Consider the following 16,434-nt stretch of genomic DNA (forward strand, 5'->3'; position numbering starts at 1 on the left):
ACAGTCCTAATAGGTAAGTTTAGTTTCCCATTTTATAGACAAAGCTCAGTCTGGCTGGTTCTCTACTGTATCCCAAGTATTAAGCAAAGTTTTTGGTATATAAATCCTCAACAAATAGTTCATTAGTGAATGAATGAATGAATGAATGAATGAAGCGGTTTTACAGGAGTTAAGAATCTTGCCCAAGTTTTCACAGCAAGTATCCCAGATGAGTTAAGACATAAGGCAGGGCATCACAGAAAAATTCATACAAGAAGACAAAAAAAGAACCCAGAAATGGGAACAGAAAGGCATAACATAATTCATCCTTTTTTATGATTGAGAACACTGTGTTTCACAATTCCAAAGTCGTGTTTTAAATATACAAAATCTGAACATAATTTTAAAAGCAGACAATAAAACCCCAAGCTCAGCTTAAGTCCCAAAACTTCATAAAAGTACAGATCTCAGTAAAGTCCCAGCTTTGAAAGAAGGCATCCTGCCCCATCGTGGGCCAGGAAGGGATGGTGGGTAATATTGCCCAGTCTTGTGGGGTGGGGGTGGGGGTATGTTCCTTTATCCCAAAATAGCTGGCTTATGGGGATCCATTCTTGTCATTACCCTGTGACCTCCTAAAAGGAAAAGGCAATAGAGACTGTCTCAGAAGAAGAGAATGAAAAGACACCCGATAGGTTGGGGCACCTACCATGGATGAGGCATTGTGCCTGCCCTGCACTTGACATGCACAGTCTGTTAGAGCCTGTGACAGCCTTATAATATAGACCTCTGTTTGATAGTGGAAAAACCGGAGAGTCAGACATTTGCCTGAGGTCCCAAAGTACCTTGGCGATAGAATATTAATTGAACCCCAATCTGAGTTCCAAGTCTGTGCACTTTTTACTTTTGTTATTGCCTCCTCATTTCTCCTGGGCCATGTTACCTCTCCAGAATGGGTCCCAGAGCAGGAGCAGAGCCTAGTGATCAGAAACCATGTGATGGCCCAGGAGTGTGGCAGGATGTGTCCGCAGGGTGGACATGGGGTCCAGGCATTACCTACTGTGCCTACCAGCTGAGTTACATGTCTTCCTACCCACTTCATCTAGAGTCTCATAAGCCTCTGTGTGTCTTGCTCCTGTCCATTCCATGTTTTAGAAAAAATGTCTTTCTCTTAATGGATTATTGTTTCTTCCTCTCTTCTTGCCGTTTGTTCCCCAGGATAATAAGGGTATGGCTGATAGTAAAAAAAGTAGGGTTTTGATATTCTGTGCTCTAACTCACCTACCTCCAGCACAAAAGGAATATATGATAAAGAACTATCAACAGAAAGTATGTTGTATATTGTATACATGAGCCATTTTTCCATAATAATAGAAACACTCAGAGGTCAATAACCTTTTTTTTCCTGGCTGGCATAATAGATGATCTTATTGTGCTACTAAAGAAAGAAACTGGTTTTGAGTAAATAAAGGAAAGCTTTCTTTATACCATGGATTGAATCTAGTACACTCCCACCCACAAGAACATAGAATGAAAATGTCAATGAAGTCCAATGCTTTTTGAGATAGTGCCAGCCAGGGTCTCCCCTGGACCAAACAAGGTGGTCTGGACATCCCTAGAAAACCAGCAAGGGACCCTTGAGGATGGGTCATCATCTCCCCATGCTAGTTAGGAGGGCACACAGCACCCTCACTGAGGCAAGAGTCAGACTCAGGGTAAACCCGAATTGGAATGGAAATCTGTGGTTGGGGCTTTAGAGCCAAGCAACCTGAGTCACAAATCCTGGCTCCACCATTTACTTCTGTGTGACCTTGTGCAATTTACCTAACATCCTTATGCCTCAGTTTCCCTAACTTTAAAATGAGGCTATCTAATAGTACCTACTACCCAGGATTAGTTTGAGGATGAAATGAGAAATGTATGTAAAGCCTGGCATGAGGGAAGCATTCACAAAGGTTCACTGCTATAATTCCTATTCCTATTCTTACTCCAAACAACAGCAGGGTTAGAATGGGTTTGGGGAAGGTGACACTTCTTCAACCAGAGATATCTCTGACTGGAGCTCTGCCATCCTTTTTTGTCTTGGCTCAGAGGAGCCTCCACCTAGACCATGAAGTAACTGGACTAGACTGTAGGAATCTGCTTGAACAGTTAGAAAACTCAGAGTACTTGAGAAATTCAGGGTCTCTGGAGTGAGGAGGCCATGATTTAAGAAGCCCCAGACAATGTAATCAAATGATCAGTATTCACAGAATCATTAGCTACCCAAGTTAGGGATGCTTGGAATGATAGTTATTGGACTTTCCCATAAGGCCCCATTCTCAGATTTCTAAGTGGAGAGTCAAGCCTCTCAGAAACGGGGATTAAACTCCACAGATTCTTTAGCTCCTGTTGCCTCAGGAAACTCTGAGGCAAGGCCTACATCAAAACGTGCCCTGAAACCCAAACTTTGCATCAAGAAACAGCCTTCTCCACGTGACTGTAAACAACTTCTATCAGCTCTCTAAGTCTTAGTTGCCTCCTCAGAAAGACAGAGATGATAATAGTATCAACCTTATGGGTTGTTTTGAAAAGATGAAAGGAGTTAAGATGTAAAGCAACCAGGACAGCTTCTATCATGGAAATCAGTAATTGTTAGTTCCATTTTCATTCCTTTCCTCTGATTTTATACTGAATTTATGGTCTGGTTAGGAGACATTTTTTTTTTTTAAGATTTTTTATTTATTTATTCAACAGAGATAGAGACAGCCAGCGAGAGAGGGAACACAAGCAGGGGGAGTGGGAGAGGAAGAAGCAGGCTCATAGCGGAAGAGCCTGATGTGGGGCTCAATCCCATAACGCCGGGATCACGCCCTGAGCCAAAGGCAGACGCTCAACCGCTGTGCCACCCAGGCGCCCCTGGTTAGGAGACATTCTTAAGAAAAAGAATTGTTCATGGTTTGCTGTGTGCATTGGAGATGAGTTAACTTTCTGAATGAATGTTCCCTTTTTTGCTTCTGACCAGAATGGCAGCCCAGGGTTACCAAACAGAAGCCTAAGAGTGAATGACAGTGTGGGCTACACCCTGACCCCAGGAGGACCTATGAAGGGCAGACATTCCGAGCCATGAGGTGTTTGAGATGAGCACAGATGGTAACCAGGGAACTAACATATGGTCTTTGAAGGAAGGTTGCCCCATTTCCTCCCAAATAATGTTGGAATCATCAGGAGACTAGGATGCGGCAGTAATCACCCTAACTGAGTAGTGGGTTAGAGAGTCAGTGACTTCAGCCAACAGCAGGATATGAAGGAAGTCTAGCCTTGTAGGACGAAGCAGAGTCGCCATCTTGTTTCCCAGGAGGCCCATGGACTGTGCCAGTGAGGTTCCGGATTCTATTACATTAGTATTGCTATTAGCCTATGTCGAGTATGTGTGATTGTCAACTTGACCATTTTTCCACTCTGTGCACTTATCTGTAGTTATTCCCATTTTGTTTTCTCTATATTTAGAGACAACCCTTTGAAAATGTCAACCTATCTAGTGGTACTAAAAGGAAACTACAAAGGGCACTTTTATGGTTTTTTGGGCCACACTTGGGAGCCAGACATAGTAGGGGCCCAGAAACAGAAACACACTCACGAGAGGAAAGGTGAGATTCAGAGGGACGGAATAAAGCTCTTGAAAACACGTCTCCTTCCTCACTTTTGGGGGCTTTCCACTCCTCCAGGGTCTATGTTTCAGACTTGCACTATGCAACAAATATTTGTTTAGGGTCTCCCATGGGCCAGTCTAGGTGCTAGGATACAACAGTGAAGAAAACAGAGTGTCTCTTCTCTAGTGGAACCTTTGGTCTACTGGCAGAGACAGACAATAAAGAAGAAATATATATTATATACTACAGTAAACCCCATGAAGAAAAATATAAGGAGCTGTGAAAATATGTAAACGGAAAAAAAAAAAAAAGAAAATATGTAAAAGCGACCTGAGCTAGTCTGTGGAGGGTGATGGGAGGAGCAAGTCAGGGAGGACTTTTGTGGGGAAGTGACATTTCAGCTGAAAAATAACAGAATGAGTTAATCTGATAAGCAAAACCAGAGGCAGCTTCTAAAACTAATGGGCCCCTAACTGAAATCCATCACTGAGGCAAGTTGCATTCTTCCAACGTAAGCCAACTTTTTTGTTTCTTTTTCAAAACCAATTCGACTATTGTTCCCTTGTGACAGTCTCTCCTATTCATAAACTTCTTTTGGTCTTCGACCAGTGGGAACCTGTTTGCTTAGTGATGCTTATGTGGAGTATATACTTCTGGAGTAAAATGCCAGGATTCAGGTCATCTGTGTGACCAGCTCCTGTGTGTGACCCACGTGAGGTCATAACATAGCTGAGATCTAAGTGGTTGAACTTGACCCTTATCTGCTTGATCTAAACATCAAGCCAAGATGCAAATTCACAAGGCTTTCAATTGCTATAAATGCTTCTGCGTTTACATTTTATGTAATGCATACACCTTTTTATTTATTCGAAGGGAATAGTTCACAAAGTCCATTTGAAAGAATGCATGGCTCCAAACACAGGCTCTTGGAAGTGTGTGCTGCAAGTTTGGGCCAGGCCCTGAGCCTCAGAGACTCGAACGTGTGAGATCGGAGCTGCTGTGTGGGCCCCCCACCCCTTGCCCACAGGCTCTGGTGGAAAGGGCGTGGCACTTGGATGGAAGTATGGTGGGGCACTCACTGGGTAATTACAAGCATTGTTCAACTCATTATATTCGATCTGATACAAGAAATGTTTGCTGGGTACCTGACTCTCAGCATGGGGATAAGAGTTCTCCTAATAAATACAGCAACACTCATGACAGTAACAACCATCATTTATTGAGGACTCACTGTGTGTCAGGCACTGTCATTTTATATTTTACATTTACATCTACGTATCTCATTTAGTCTTCATAATAACCCTATGAAGCTTTATTGATATTCCCTTGAAGAAAAGGAGGCTTGGGGAGATAAACTTGTCCATGACCACGCAGTGAGGATAGGCCTTACTTATTGGCCAGTATTTGGATCTGGGGCCTAAGATTGTAATACCTTGTCTTGTTTTCACACCAGTATGTCATTTTTCAGATAGTTCCTCAGAGAGGTTGCATAGACATTTCAGAGCCCTGTACATTTTCCCTGAAAGTAATATCTACGACATGTTGAGCAATTCCTATGTGACTAACGTGTTACCTTAAACTTTTCCAACTCAGAAGTACTCAACCTTCTCTGATATTAGAACAATCTGGGAATTAAAAAAAAAAAAAATTAAGGCCTTATCCCCAGACCAACTGAATCAAGATCTTGGGGGATAGGAGCTGGGAGCAGGATAATTTTCCCAGGTGATCCCGATGCACAGAGAGGGTGAAAAACTCCTGCCCCAATTCTCACAACACCTTCTGAAGATAGCCTCATTTTCCAGATTAGAAAACTGAGGCTCAGGGAGGTGAACTGTCTTGCCCAAAGTCACAGCAAAGATGGGGCAAAGTCAGGATTTAACCCCTGGGCCGATTCCAAAGCCCATACTCCTTTGCCCCTCCAAGCTGTCACCTACATGACAAATTGGCACTCCTTCTAACTCTAGACAGTGTTCACTGGCTTTTGAGTTTGTCCTCAGCAGCAACTCCTCTCTTTCCTTCCTTCCCCCTCTCTACTGTCACTCTCTTCCCCTGCCCCAAACCCACAGCCAGATCCAGCCAGACTTCATGATTGGGAGTTCACGTGGATACACTGGCTTGATGCCCTTGCTTTGGGGTGACAGTCCCCAACTCAAGATATTGCCCACCATGGGCCTCCCAGCAGGTCCAGAGCCTCCTGGCTACCTATCCACTTCTTTGAGTCTACCCGAGAAGACAGTGGCCCTGAGATCACAGCCCAGCAAGTTACTTTTCCGGGGGGGGGGGGGGGGGGCAGGAGTGGGAATTTTAAACAGAGACTTTAAAAGTCAAATGAAATATCCCAGGAAAAAGGAAAAGGCAAAATCATGAAAAAATATGGTCAGTCATTAGCGGAGAGGTTGAAAAGACACGCTCCAATTGCTTTTAAAATTCACAGAACCCAGGTCTCCTTAAAATAGTTTTGCAAAGTACACTGAGAATTCCATGAAGTAATAGGAAACATAAGGCCTGCTGCTGCCACCGAACATGCTTCAGCTGGCTAAACTGAAGGAGCTTGACGTTAGCCCAAGGCTCTGCAAAACGCAACAGGAAGGCACAATGGAGATGCGGTTGCAAAGCTGCCCCAGATGTGTACATTTTCTGCTCCATTAAAATGAGTTGGACGAAAGGCAAAATACATTTGGCCCCAGAAAGAGGGAGTTGAGGAGGGGCAGGCACAGGACATCCAGCCTCATCAGAGGCCTCCCACTCGCCAGTCTTTCCTCCCCCTCCAGTCCTTCCCCCACAGGGCTTCTAGAGCAAACTGTCTAATGCAAATGGAACTGCCCCTCTCCAGGGCTGCCAGAGCCAAACTGCTGCACTCTAAGTCTTCATTTTCCCAACTCTGTCACGGGGTTAATCATTCCCTCTTCAACGGTTTGGCATGAAAGTAATCGAGATGTATACACGGTGCTTGGCATGCATGGGTTATAGTAACCTTGGGAGGAAATGTAAATATCACAAGTATCATCACTGAAACCATGTCACGTGAGGAGAGACAGGTGAAGGAAGTGAAGGTGTCTGAGCGGAAGATAGATAAGATGCTAAGGAGACAGGATCCCAAGTTTTCCACATTTGAAGAGCTGACATGAGACCTAGTATGACAGCTACACGGTGGAAGGTTCTGCCTGCGTGTAAGTAAGAAGGACCTTTCTCACAGTCAGTAGTGTCCAAAAGTTAAGGGGTGGTGGTAAACTCCCTGACGTTAGAATTGTCTAAGAGGCATATGCATGGCCACTAGAGAGGGATATTGAAAAGGGGATTCAACTGAATTTGAGTCGTGTTCACTGTGCTGGTACCCACGTCAGTTTGTTCTTTTCTTCTTTCTGGGTTCTTGGGTCATGGAACTACCTCCTTATGAGAATGCTTTACATTGACTGGGATAGGGAATGTGTTTGGACTGAGGGTACAGTGATATTTAATAACGTTCACGAATCTGTTGCACAAGGAGTGAAACCAGTGTCCACCCTTTGGTCACTGGGAATGAAACAGAGTTGGATTCGGCTACAACTGAGAAAAAAGGGGGCAGATTTTCAGAAAAGCCGGGCAGGAGGTTTGCTGTTCTTGCTCTCTGTGTCTTTAACACGTTTGTTTTATAAGCATTTAAATATGCTAGGAACCTGAGATACTGAGGTTACTCAGCTTTTTTTTGTCCCCTCTCAAGGAGCTCATTCTAATGAGGGAAGATAAAACGTACTGGCAAGAAACAGGAGACAAAGACCACCTGTACTTGAGGAGGGCAGGTGGTTGGGGAAGGCTTCACGAAGGAGGTGACATTGGAGCTTGTCTTCAGGGGAAATTGATGTCAGTATGTGCTCTGGGAGGAAGAACTTCCCAGAAAGAGGGCAGAAGCATAAAGGCTTGGGATCTGATAAAACACGCTACCTTGGGAAATGTCAAATAGTTTAACGTGTGTGGCATGTACTACGTCCAGGAAGGTGGTAAGAAAGATGAGACTGATAGCGTACTTGGGGGTCACCTTCATTTAGATGGCCAAGGACGTTGGCCATGGAACTGCTTGAAATTATTTTGCAAACACAGTTTGGAGCTTCATGGACTTTCGTTCAATATGGCTAACTCTGCATGATCCGTCTTGTGAATTATCAGAAGTCTTGCTACACATTACTTCCCCTTGACCACCATAGGAATGTATTCTTAAGATAAAAACTCATGTAAGATCAGTCCAAAGAAATCAGAATCACAAATGTAAATCTTCTGGAACAACTCAGAGTGGCATCTCTTTTTTTCCACAAGTGTATGGGGCAACACCAGACCAGCATCTGCATCAGGAAACTCGTGGTCATGTCTGGCTACAACCACATATATACCACTGGCTTAAGGGAACTTAATCTGACCTGTGCATTTGGCTCGGGGAGGTGTGTGTTAATGGGGTTCGCCTGTATAACATTATCCCCAAATCACAATGAAATAATTTGCAGGTTTTGGTTTATCAACTTCATCATTAGTGTAGCTGATCTGAAATGCAAGTACAGTCCTTGTTTAAAAAAAAAATATGTAAGACTTTCTGATCATAAAGTAATACCTGCTTATTGTGGAAAATAGTTAAATATAAATATATGAATGCAAAACACGAAAGAAAACAAAATCACTCACCACTACTATGAAACAACATTTTGGTGCATTTATTTTGTTTTTTTCTTACAGCTTGAGTTCATTTAAATGAATTTTTAAAAAATATAACATTTAATTAAGTCTGCCACCTCCAACAAGCACTCCTCTACGAGAACACTTTTCTCACTATAACATAATTACTCACTTATACATTTTTAATACTCCTGGACGGGACTGTAAGGGTTTCGAGGACAGGAAAGGTGTTCCTCATTTAGTAACCTAATTTTGGCCCAGGTATTCAAAACTGAGACTCAAATTCTGATAATAGTAACACTGCAAGGAATCTTAAGTGGGTTTTTTTGTTTGTTTTTTTGTTTTTTTGCATTCTGTTCATCTCTCTGCGACTAGCACCTAGCCAGGATCTGGCATATAGTGCTTACCCCAACGATATTCGGTTGCTTGAATACAAGAATGAATTACTGGATAGCTGGATGAATTTGGACTTCTATTTATTATTATTCTTCACCCAAAATTTGAGTCCCTACCAAGTGCCAGGCCTGGGGCTGGGACTGGGGATATAAGTAGCCATACTTGATATAAAAGCCCACCCTCTCCGGGGCATCAGTGTGAGAGTGCTGGCCCCCTCTGATGCGGGATGTGGCTCCTGTGAGCAGAGCCCACTCAGCCCCTTTTTAGTTGTTCATGGCTTGTCTGGGGGCACCCATGCCCCTCCAGGCTCTCTTCTGCCTATGATACTGGGGACAGAGCAAAGACTGGTATTCCATGGAGTCCCATTCCTGAACTCAAGGTGCTCCAAAATGCCCAGCTAATCCTGGGGCTGCCTCCCTCAGAACACCCCTCCACTCCCTGCTTCCTTCCAACTGGTCCCAACTCAAAGAAAGGCATGCGGTGGAGTGGTGCTTCAGTGGAGGAAGACTACAGGGCAGAGGGGCGCCCCCTGCTCCCTCTGGCTGAGAGCTGCCCTTCACTAACCCTCCATCACCCCAGCCAGCTGGCCCAACTGGAAATCCCAGATAAGCCCCAGCTCTGGTCAGAACTAGTTTGGCAGCTCTGGGGGAACGTTTCTGGCTGACTGACCCTCCCCACAGCAGGAGCTGGCAGTTTTGCAAAAAAAAAAAAAAAGAAGAAGAAGAAGAAAAGACACGCGAACTAAAGGGGCTAAGAGGAGTGGCTACAATTACTTGAAACACTCCAAAATTCTGCTCGCTTGCAAGTGCAAGTTTACAATTAAGGATCCCAACAAGATTGCCCCCCTCCCAGGCCCTACGTTCATTCTCTCACACTCTCTTCTCTCCTTTGCAATGCAGTTTTGTTGCGATTCCATTTGTTTTGCAGCGCGATTGTTGAAGCAATATGATACTCCCCGCACGCAGCGCGACTTTTAGTCAATGCATTTTTCCTTCTCCTGCAATGCTATTGTTATTGTTATTATTGCAATTCAATCTCCCTGCCCTTTCCTCTCTCTACGCGAATCGCGCTCCGGCTGTGATTGCTCGGGTCTGACTTTGCGAGTGGCGGTGCGCTTCCAAACCCCCCTCACCCGCCCCCCGCCCCCTTTCCCCCCCCCCCTCTCTTTTCCGCGCCCAGGCGAGAGCAGCCGATTGGCAGAGCGGTGCTTTCAGGAACAATAACAGTGGGGGGAGCCCGGGTCCCGGGGAGCCGCCCCCCCCCCCGCCCGGCCGCGCGGCTCGCGCCCCCCGCCGGGTCCCCACCTCCGCGCCCGCCCCGCGGGCTGACCGGCCCGACCGGGGCCCGCCCCCGGCGCCCACCATGTACGCCTTTGTGCGGTTCCTGGAGGACAACGTCTGCTACGCGCTGCCAGTGTCGTGCGTGCGCGACTTCAGCCCCCGCTCGCGGCTGGATTTTGACAACCAGAAGGTGTACGCCGTGTACCGGGGCCCGGAGGAGCTGGGCGCCGGGCCCGAGAGCCCCCCGCGCGCCCCCCGCGACTGGGGCGCGCTGCTGCTCCACAAGGCCCAGATCCTGGCGCTGGCAGGTGAGCGAGCGGGCCGGGAGGGATGGCGGGACCCGGGCGGGGGCAGGGACCCGGGGCGGAGGGGGCCGGGGGGAGCCTCTGCTCACTCCGGCCTCCTCCTCCCGCCCCCTAGGCTTTTCTTTTGGGGATGGGGTGTCTCGAAAAGGCCAGACCAGTTAAAAACAGCGGATGGTCCCCTTTGTCTTCCCCGCCTCCCCGACACTCCCGCGCTGTCAGTCTGTCTCCATCGCTCTTTATCTGTCTGTCGTCCTCTTTCTGTTTCTGTCTGTTCTCCTGGCCCCTTCACTTTTCTTTTCTCTCCCCTCCTTTGCACTCTTATTTCTCTGCCTCTCACCTTCTCTACGGTCCTTCCCCTCTCTGCTCCTTCTGTCTCAAGTTTCTCTGTCTCGCTTCCTTTAAGGCCCTTGGTGCCTCCTGGAATTGAGGAGGCAAGGTGGATATTGTCTGACTCTTCTAGGTGTGAGTCGCTCTTCACAGAAGGAAGCTATGACATCCTTGTCCCATCCGGGTCATCATTGGACAGGATGAGGAGGCCTTGATCACTGGGCACCACTCTCTCCTGCCCCTTCCTGGCTAGGTGGCAGAGGTAAAGAGGTAGTGGCGCTCAGCATCCCTCAGCCTCCACACCCCTTTTCAATCTCCCAGAAGGCTCTCTGAGTGAGAGCTGAGGGCAAGGAGTTTCTGGTCAGGATAAGACCAGACCTCCCATTCCTGCTTTCTCAGGGCCCTGACAAATCAGCAAGGCAGGTGGTCTCATCCCCATTTTGACAGATGAGGACACTGAGGTTCAGCTGGTGATAGGACAAGAAACCAGCCCTTCATACAGCCTCCTACACCAAGTTCTTTCTGCTACATTGAGGCACCTTTTCCTTTGTAAAGAGAGGTCAGTGAACCCTCTTTCCCAGCTAGTAGTAGGAGACTTGAGTACAGACATGAGAGGAAAAAGAAAGTATCACTTCCGTTTTGGGGAGCAGCCTTTTAGCTGCTGCTGGGGGTTGGGGGTACCCCAGAGTGGGCAGAGACAGCCAGCCAGCCGGCTCTCCACTTGGAAGGGAAGACCAGGGTTAGGAGCTGAATGAAGATGGGGTAGTTTTAAGACCTTTCCCAATTTTTCTAGCTTCCTTTGCTTTCTCACATTTAGCCTGAAAGATGAAGCCAGCATGTTATCATATTTAAATGTGGCAGATAAAGAAACTGGCTTGAAACCGAGAAGTGACTTGCCTAGGGTCCCATGGCAAATGAGCAGTGGATGAGAGCTCTGGCCCATGACCGTAGTTCCTTTCCAGCACCTCCTGCGGCCTCTGGAAAGTAGGTTTGCACATGAGGAGCGGAAGAAGAACTAAAAACCCACTGGCACCCCGGGTTCTTTTTGACAGACCGCATTTTCACCACCCCCCTGACAAGCCCTAGGGTGCAGTGGTGTACACTCATTCACAACACCTGGTGACAGCTGGGTCCCGGAAAACGGAATGAGGAGAAGTATGTAGAAAAGGGAAACCTGTGTAGCTGATTAGGTTTTATTTTGTTTGTTTGCTTGCTTTTAATTACCTGAGGGAAGGGACTAGGTGATTATTCCCCAAGAGTATAGGCCTGAGGAAGTTGTAACTAGGTTGTAACCTCAGCTTCACTTGGGCTAGAAGAAAAGAAAGCATGCTTCTTGATGATTGTATTATACTCCTAGATCTGAAAGGGCCTTAGGAGAGGGGAAGCTATGTATATCAGAAGGAGTCAGTGGTACGTATGTGACTTGGTGTGTAATGACTGTTTCCTCTTTTAGAGATTGTTCATTCATCCATTTATTCATTCAGCAACCATAAACACTGCTTGGCTCTTCAAGCACCGCAGAGAGGCTGTGAGGCGGTGGCAGCCCTCACGGACTCTGATTTTAAAAATCGATGAAAGCCCTCATAAGTAAGACATGGAGTTCTTGGTCTGAGAACCATGGGTTTTGAATCTATAGACTGTTCATCCTCCAAGTTGGAATGTTGATAAATCTCTGGGGTTATTAAACACAACAACACAAGAAATCTAGGCAACATATGGAAATTGGCAGAGCAGATCCAGAGAAGAACCGTGGCGCCAGTTTGAGGAAAGTGAGTTGAAAAACGCTCTCCCCCACCTCTTCACTTCTTTTTTGGGAGGAGACGGGGAGAAAAAAAACCAACTTGAGGTTGGCTAGACCACATTTCGAATTCCAATCAGCTGGTTAATTTTTAAATTGGAGCTGCTGCCCTGTCTGCAGATCTGGCTGGAAGGGCCAGGGTGGGTTTGGGGATTCATTCACCCTGAGAGAACTCTCCCGTGTGTCTTGAAACTCCATCTTGCCTTGAACGTGGCGGCTCTGAGAATCGCTCGCAGTGACTTCCTCTTAAAGAGCTCGTCTTTTGGCATCTCCAGCTATAAATACCACTGTGTCGTGGCACCGAACGTGAGGAGGTGAGCTGTCCAGGGGGAGGCAGAGATGGCTTTATGTTTGTGAATTGGCCACAAGTAGTTGATCCCTCTCTGGCACCAAGAGCATGGGTTCAAGGGCAGCTTTCGGGCTACTTCATGGCTGTTGGTGAGTTCATGTTGTTTACTGAGTATTTGCCCAGACCCCCCCGAGCTGTCTTCAAGTGTACCTCTTCTTGAATCCAGGAAATGTCAGAGCCAAGTGCTGTGGAACGTTGCATTTTTCCAGCCTGTGGTGGTTTATGCCATGGTTCCATGTGTGTCAGATTCTGTGCTATCGCCCTCCTGTCAACAAATGGCGATTTCAGTCCAAGGGAAAAAGAAACCTACCTTTATTGATAGGTTCACTATGTGCCTATGCATTGTCCCTGCTAGTCCTCCCTGTGACCCTGTTGGTAGAGATCGCTGTTGATATTATTTCCATTTTATAGATGAGGACACTGAGGCTCAGAGACTGGCCCGCTAATAAAGGGCAAAGCTAGCCTGGGAACACAGGCCCTGCTTGGCACCCTCCCTTGTAAAGTAGCTGATGTTCCCATCAGCCACACAGCGTGCAAGAAGTTCAAGCGAGTGGGAGACATGACCATGGAGCTTGGGGCTCAAGGCAAGTTTTCAAGCCAGAGTTTTCATTTCTGAGTTTTCAAGCCCATTCTGCTCTTCCTCTTCCTGTCTTACCAGCACCCCTCCTACAGAGCACCCACACCTCGCCCTCTCTGCCGTCACTTGTCATTTTACTGAGGATATCTCCAAGGAGCTTCCATCCTCCGTAGAGGAGCTACGTGCCCCATGACTTGGTTTACCTTTGGTCTCTCCTTGCTCACTCTCCTTTATTCGCCAAACAGGCTGTGGAAAGGGGAGCTACCCATGTGGAGAACTCACCATTGTCTAACTGCAGTCCGGCCTGCTACTGGGGCTCTTGGTTTTGAATTTGGTGGTTTCTACAGGGCAAACACTGGTTTCTCTAGGCTCAGAGTCTTACAGTACTAGGTCGTTCTGTCCAAGCACCTGTGCTCTGTTATTATTTGGGAGTGCTAAATTCCTTTTGTTGTCTAATGCCCCTTACTACTTCCTATGTGTCAGGCCCAGTGCTATATAGCACCAGGGCACCAGTACCTCGGACGTACTGGCTTTGAAATGACAGCACGACCCAGGGCAGACGAGTTCACTTTTCAGGCCCTGCAAAGTAGAGATTTTTGTCAGGGGCAGACTGATGAAGAAGCAAGGGGCATCATCCTCAGGGCATATGGAGTCTTAGGACCCGACAGAAGTGCTAAGTAGAGGTAGAAGCCAGGCACTGGTGGGGCAGAGGCAGAGGTAGGGGCAGAGAAAGGGCCGATTCTAGGTGGGCTGACAGCTCTTCCCTTCCCAGCTCCACTACCACTGCCTGCATTCAGTCCTGTAGCAGCTTTTAGTTGTGTAAACCAGTGCCGAGGCCCTCCAATTGCTCACCCCGTCTCCAGTCTCTTTTCCAAGTTGCTGTCGGAATAATCTTCTAAAACACAGTCTTGGGCCTATTCACCTCTCTCCTTAGAACCTTCTGTAGCTCCCTGTTGCCAACCGAATTAAACTTCAGCTTCTCTGCCTGGCATTTGTAGTGGCCCCAGCCCCACCTTACTTCTCCAGCTTCACCCACCCTTCTCATTTTCCCTAGACCTGTGGTATTTCATGCCATCTTGAGAACACACCCGCAGACACTCCTTTGAACCAACCAAGATGGATTAATCATTGTCTGACATGGGGCCTCTGCCCGGGAAGCTCACCTCCCAGTGGGGAAAGCTAACATGTGACATGTTTGTGGTCCAGCGAGCTGAGGGCTGTGATAGAGGAGGAGACAAAATACACTGGGAGCTCCCCTGACTCAGGGTGTTCCCTGTCCTACCCTCTGCCCCCAGAGGGGACTCTCCCTCCTCAGAGCTCTCCCTTTACTCTGCTTCTCCCCTGCTTATGGATCTTAACATTTTGTCTTTTGCTTCTGGGTTAGTCATGAATGTGCCTGTCTTCCTTACCAGTCAGTGATCTCCTCCAGGACAGGGCCCTGCCTTCCTCGTCCGTGCATCCGCAGTGCCCAGCACATGGTCCGCGCCAGCCAGCCCGTGCTGAACTCATGAACTGCGGGAAGACAGGTGCATTTATTATGTTTGGGGAACAGAAGTCGGGAAGGACAGGAACCTCTGTGGCAGCGACATGTTTTTCAGAGCAGAAACCTGCAGTGGGATTTTGAGGTTTCATTCAATGTTGTTCATCTGGAAAAAGTCAACATTCTTTATCACTCCCTTGACTAGAAAAACCCCACACTTGGGGGAAATAGCTTCCAAAGCCACGTTCTTCTTGCTTTGGTAATTTTAGCTCATTCAGGGCTCAGGTCCCAGCTTGGCATTGTCGGTCCAAATAGATCACTTGCTCCAGAAACGCTTTGGAACTTCTACAAAGTTAGCAGTGAAGCAGGGGACTAGGCGATTTCATATGCAAAGATTGTTGCATGTCATCGGTGGGAGACTGCCAACAAAAGGATTTATTTTTTTTTTAAAAGCGAGTGAAAACTTTTAATTTAGGTTTTGACATGTTCTGCTAATACACATTGGAGCAAAGATTGGAACTTGCCTGCTGTCATCTGTTGCAGATTCCACTGCAATGTTAACCGTTGAAGGCTCAGTCGGATGTGATTTGTCTTAGTCAAGAACCACGTATTTGTTACGATGAAATGGTCTGTGCTACAGAGTACTGCAGAGTTCTGGTTCACAGGATGAAAGAAAAAATTGCCCCAAGCAAGCTGAGGTCATACTCGTTTGTGTGGTGTTCTGTTATTCAAGAATACAGTAGTTTTATATTTTTAAAAAACACCAGAAAAGTGGAGTTCATGTTTAGATCTTTGACTCCAAGATTAATTCTCTTTCCGCCGTGCCTACCTGCTTTGTCTTACAAGCTCCTTCGAGAGAGAGATGTGTGCACTCTTCATTTTAAAATGCTTACCAGAAAAGGGCACATGCCCTGGAGAGGTTTTCTCTGATTTATTTAAGTTTTGTGGGTATTGAGTTATACTAGGTGGGCCACCATATGCTGGAGGGAAACGCAGGGCGAATGGGCATTGTTTTTTGTTTTCTAGTACTAATTTACTAAATATTTAGGCAGTACTCAGCAGGTTCCAGGTTCAGTGCTAGGAATTTCTATATACTCTTATCTAAATCCCCATGAGATAGGGCTACTTGTTTGACCTGGGAGAAGCGAGCTATTCAAACCGTTGTCTAGCAGGAACTGTAGGCGCCAGGCAATGGGCTACGTCTTCCCACATGCTCAGGGCTTGTGGAGAAGTGTGAGTCAGTTCATTCAGAAAGCATGATGCCTAAACTAAGGTGGCAATGGTCGTGATGGGTCTGAGATGGACTAAGAAAGGAGACTCCATGGAACTTGGCAACTGCCTGGCTGTGGTGATCTGGCCTCCCCTCCCTCCGTGGGGAGCTCTAGAAGAGCTGTTGGTGAGAAGAGGAGATGACGAGTTTAGTGTGAGACCAGTTGAAGCTTAGGGGCCCTTGAGACATCTGGGTGGATGCTCCAGGAGAGCCGTTAGGCACGTGTTCAAGGTCAAGGCAGCACGCTGAAATTGGGCTGAAGATGCCAACGTGGAAGTCATTAGCCACAGGACTGGTGAGGTCACAGCGGGGGAGGGTGCGGAGTAAAGACTCACGCAAGGCGGAATTGTTCAGAACACCAGCTTTTAAGGGCACAGCTGAAGAATAAGAGCCCCAAAAAGGT

At 47.0% G+C, this 16,434-nt stretch overlaps 1 protein-coding gene across 2 annotated transcripts in view; it reads left to right on the forward strand.

The window, feature by feature from the left end:
* The first annotated feature begins 9,840 nt into the window (after positions 1 to 9,840).
* The window catches only part of BEND5 (BEN domain containing 5), a 47,102-nt gene continuing 40,508 nt past the window's right edge, over positions 9,841 to 16,434 (forward strand). Inside the window, exon 1 of one of the 2 annotated variants that reach the window (XM_026498137.4) lies at positions 9,841 to 10,233. In XM_026498137.4, coding sequence (XP_026353922.1) covers positions 10,008 to 10,233 — 226 coding nt within the window. In that variant the 5' untranslated portion in view covers positions 9,841 to 10,007. The remainder of the gene's footprint in view (positions 10,234 to 16,434) is intronic. The other variant, XM_026498141.4, reaches the window with a different exon arrangement.

Source organism: Ursus arctos, unplaced genomic scaffold (genome assembly GCF_023065955.2).
Source record: "Ursus arctos isolate Adak ecotype North America unplaced genomic scaffold, UrsArc2.0 scaffold_12, whole genome shotgun sequence".
Taxonomy (NCBI): Eukaryota; Metazoa; Chordata; class Mammalia; order Carnivora; family Ursidae; genus Ursus; species Ursus arctos.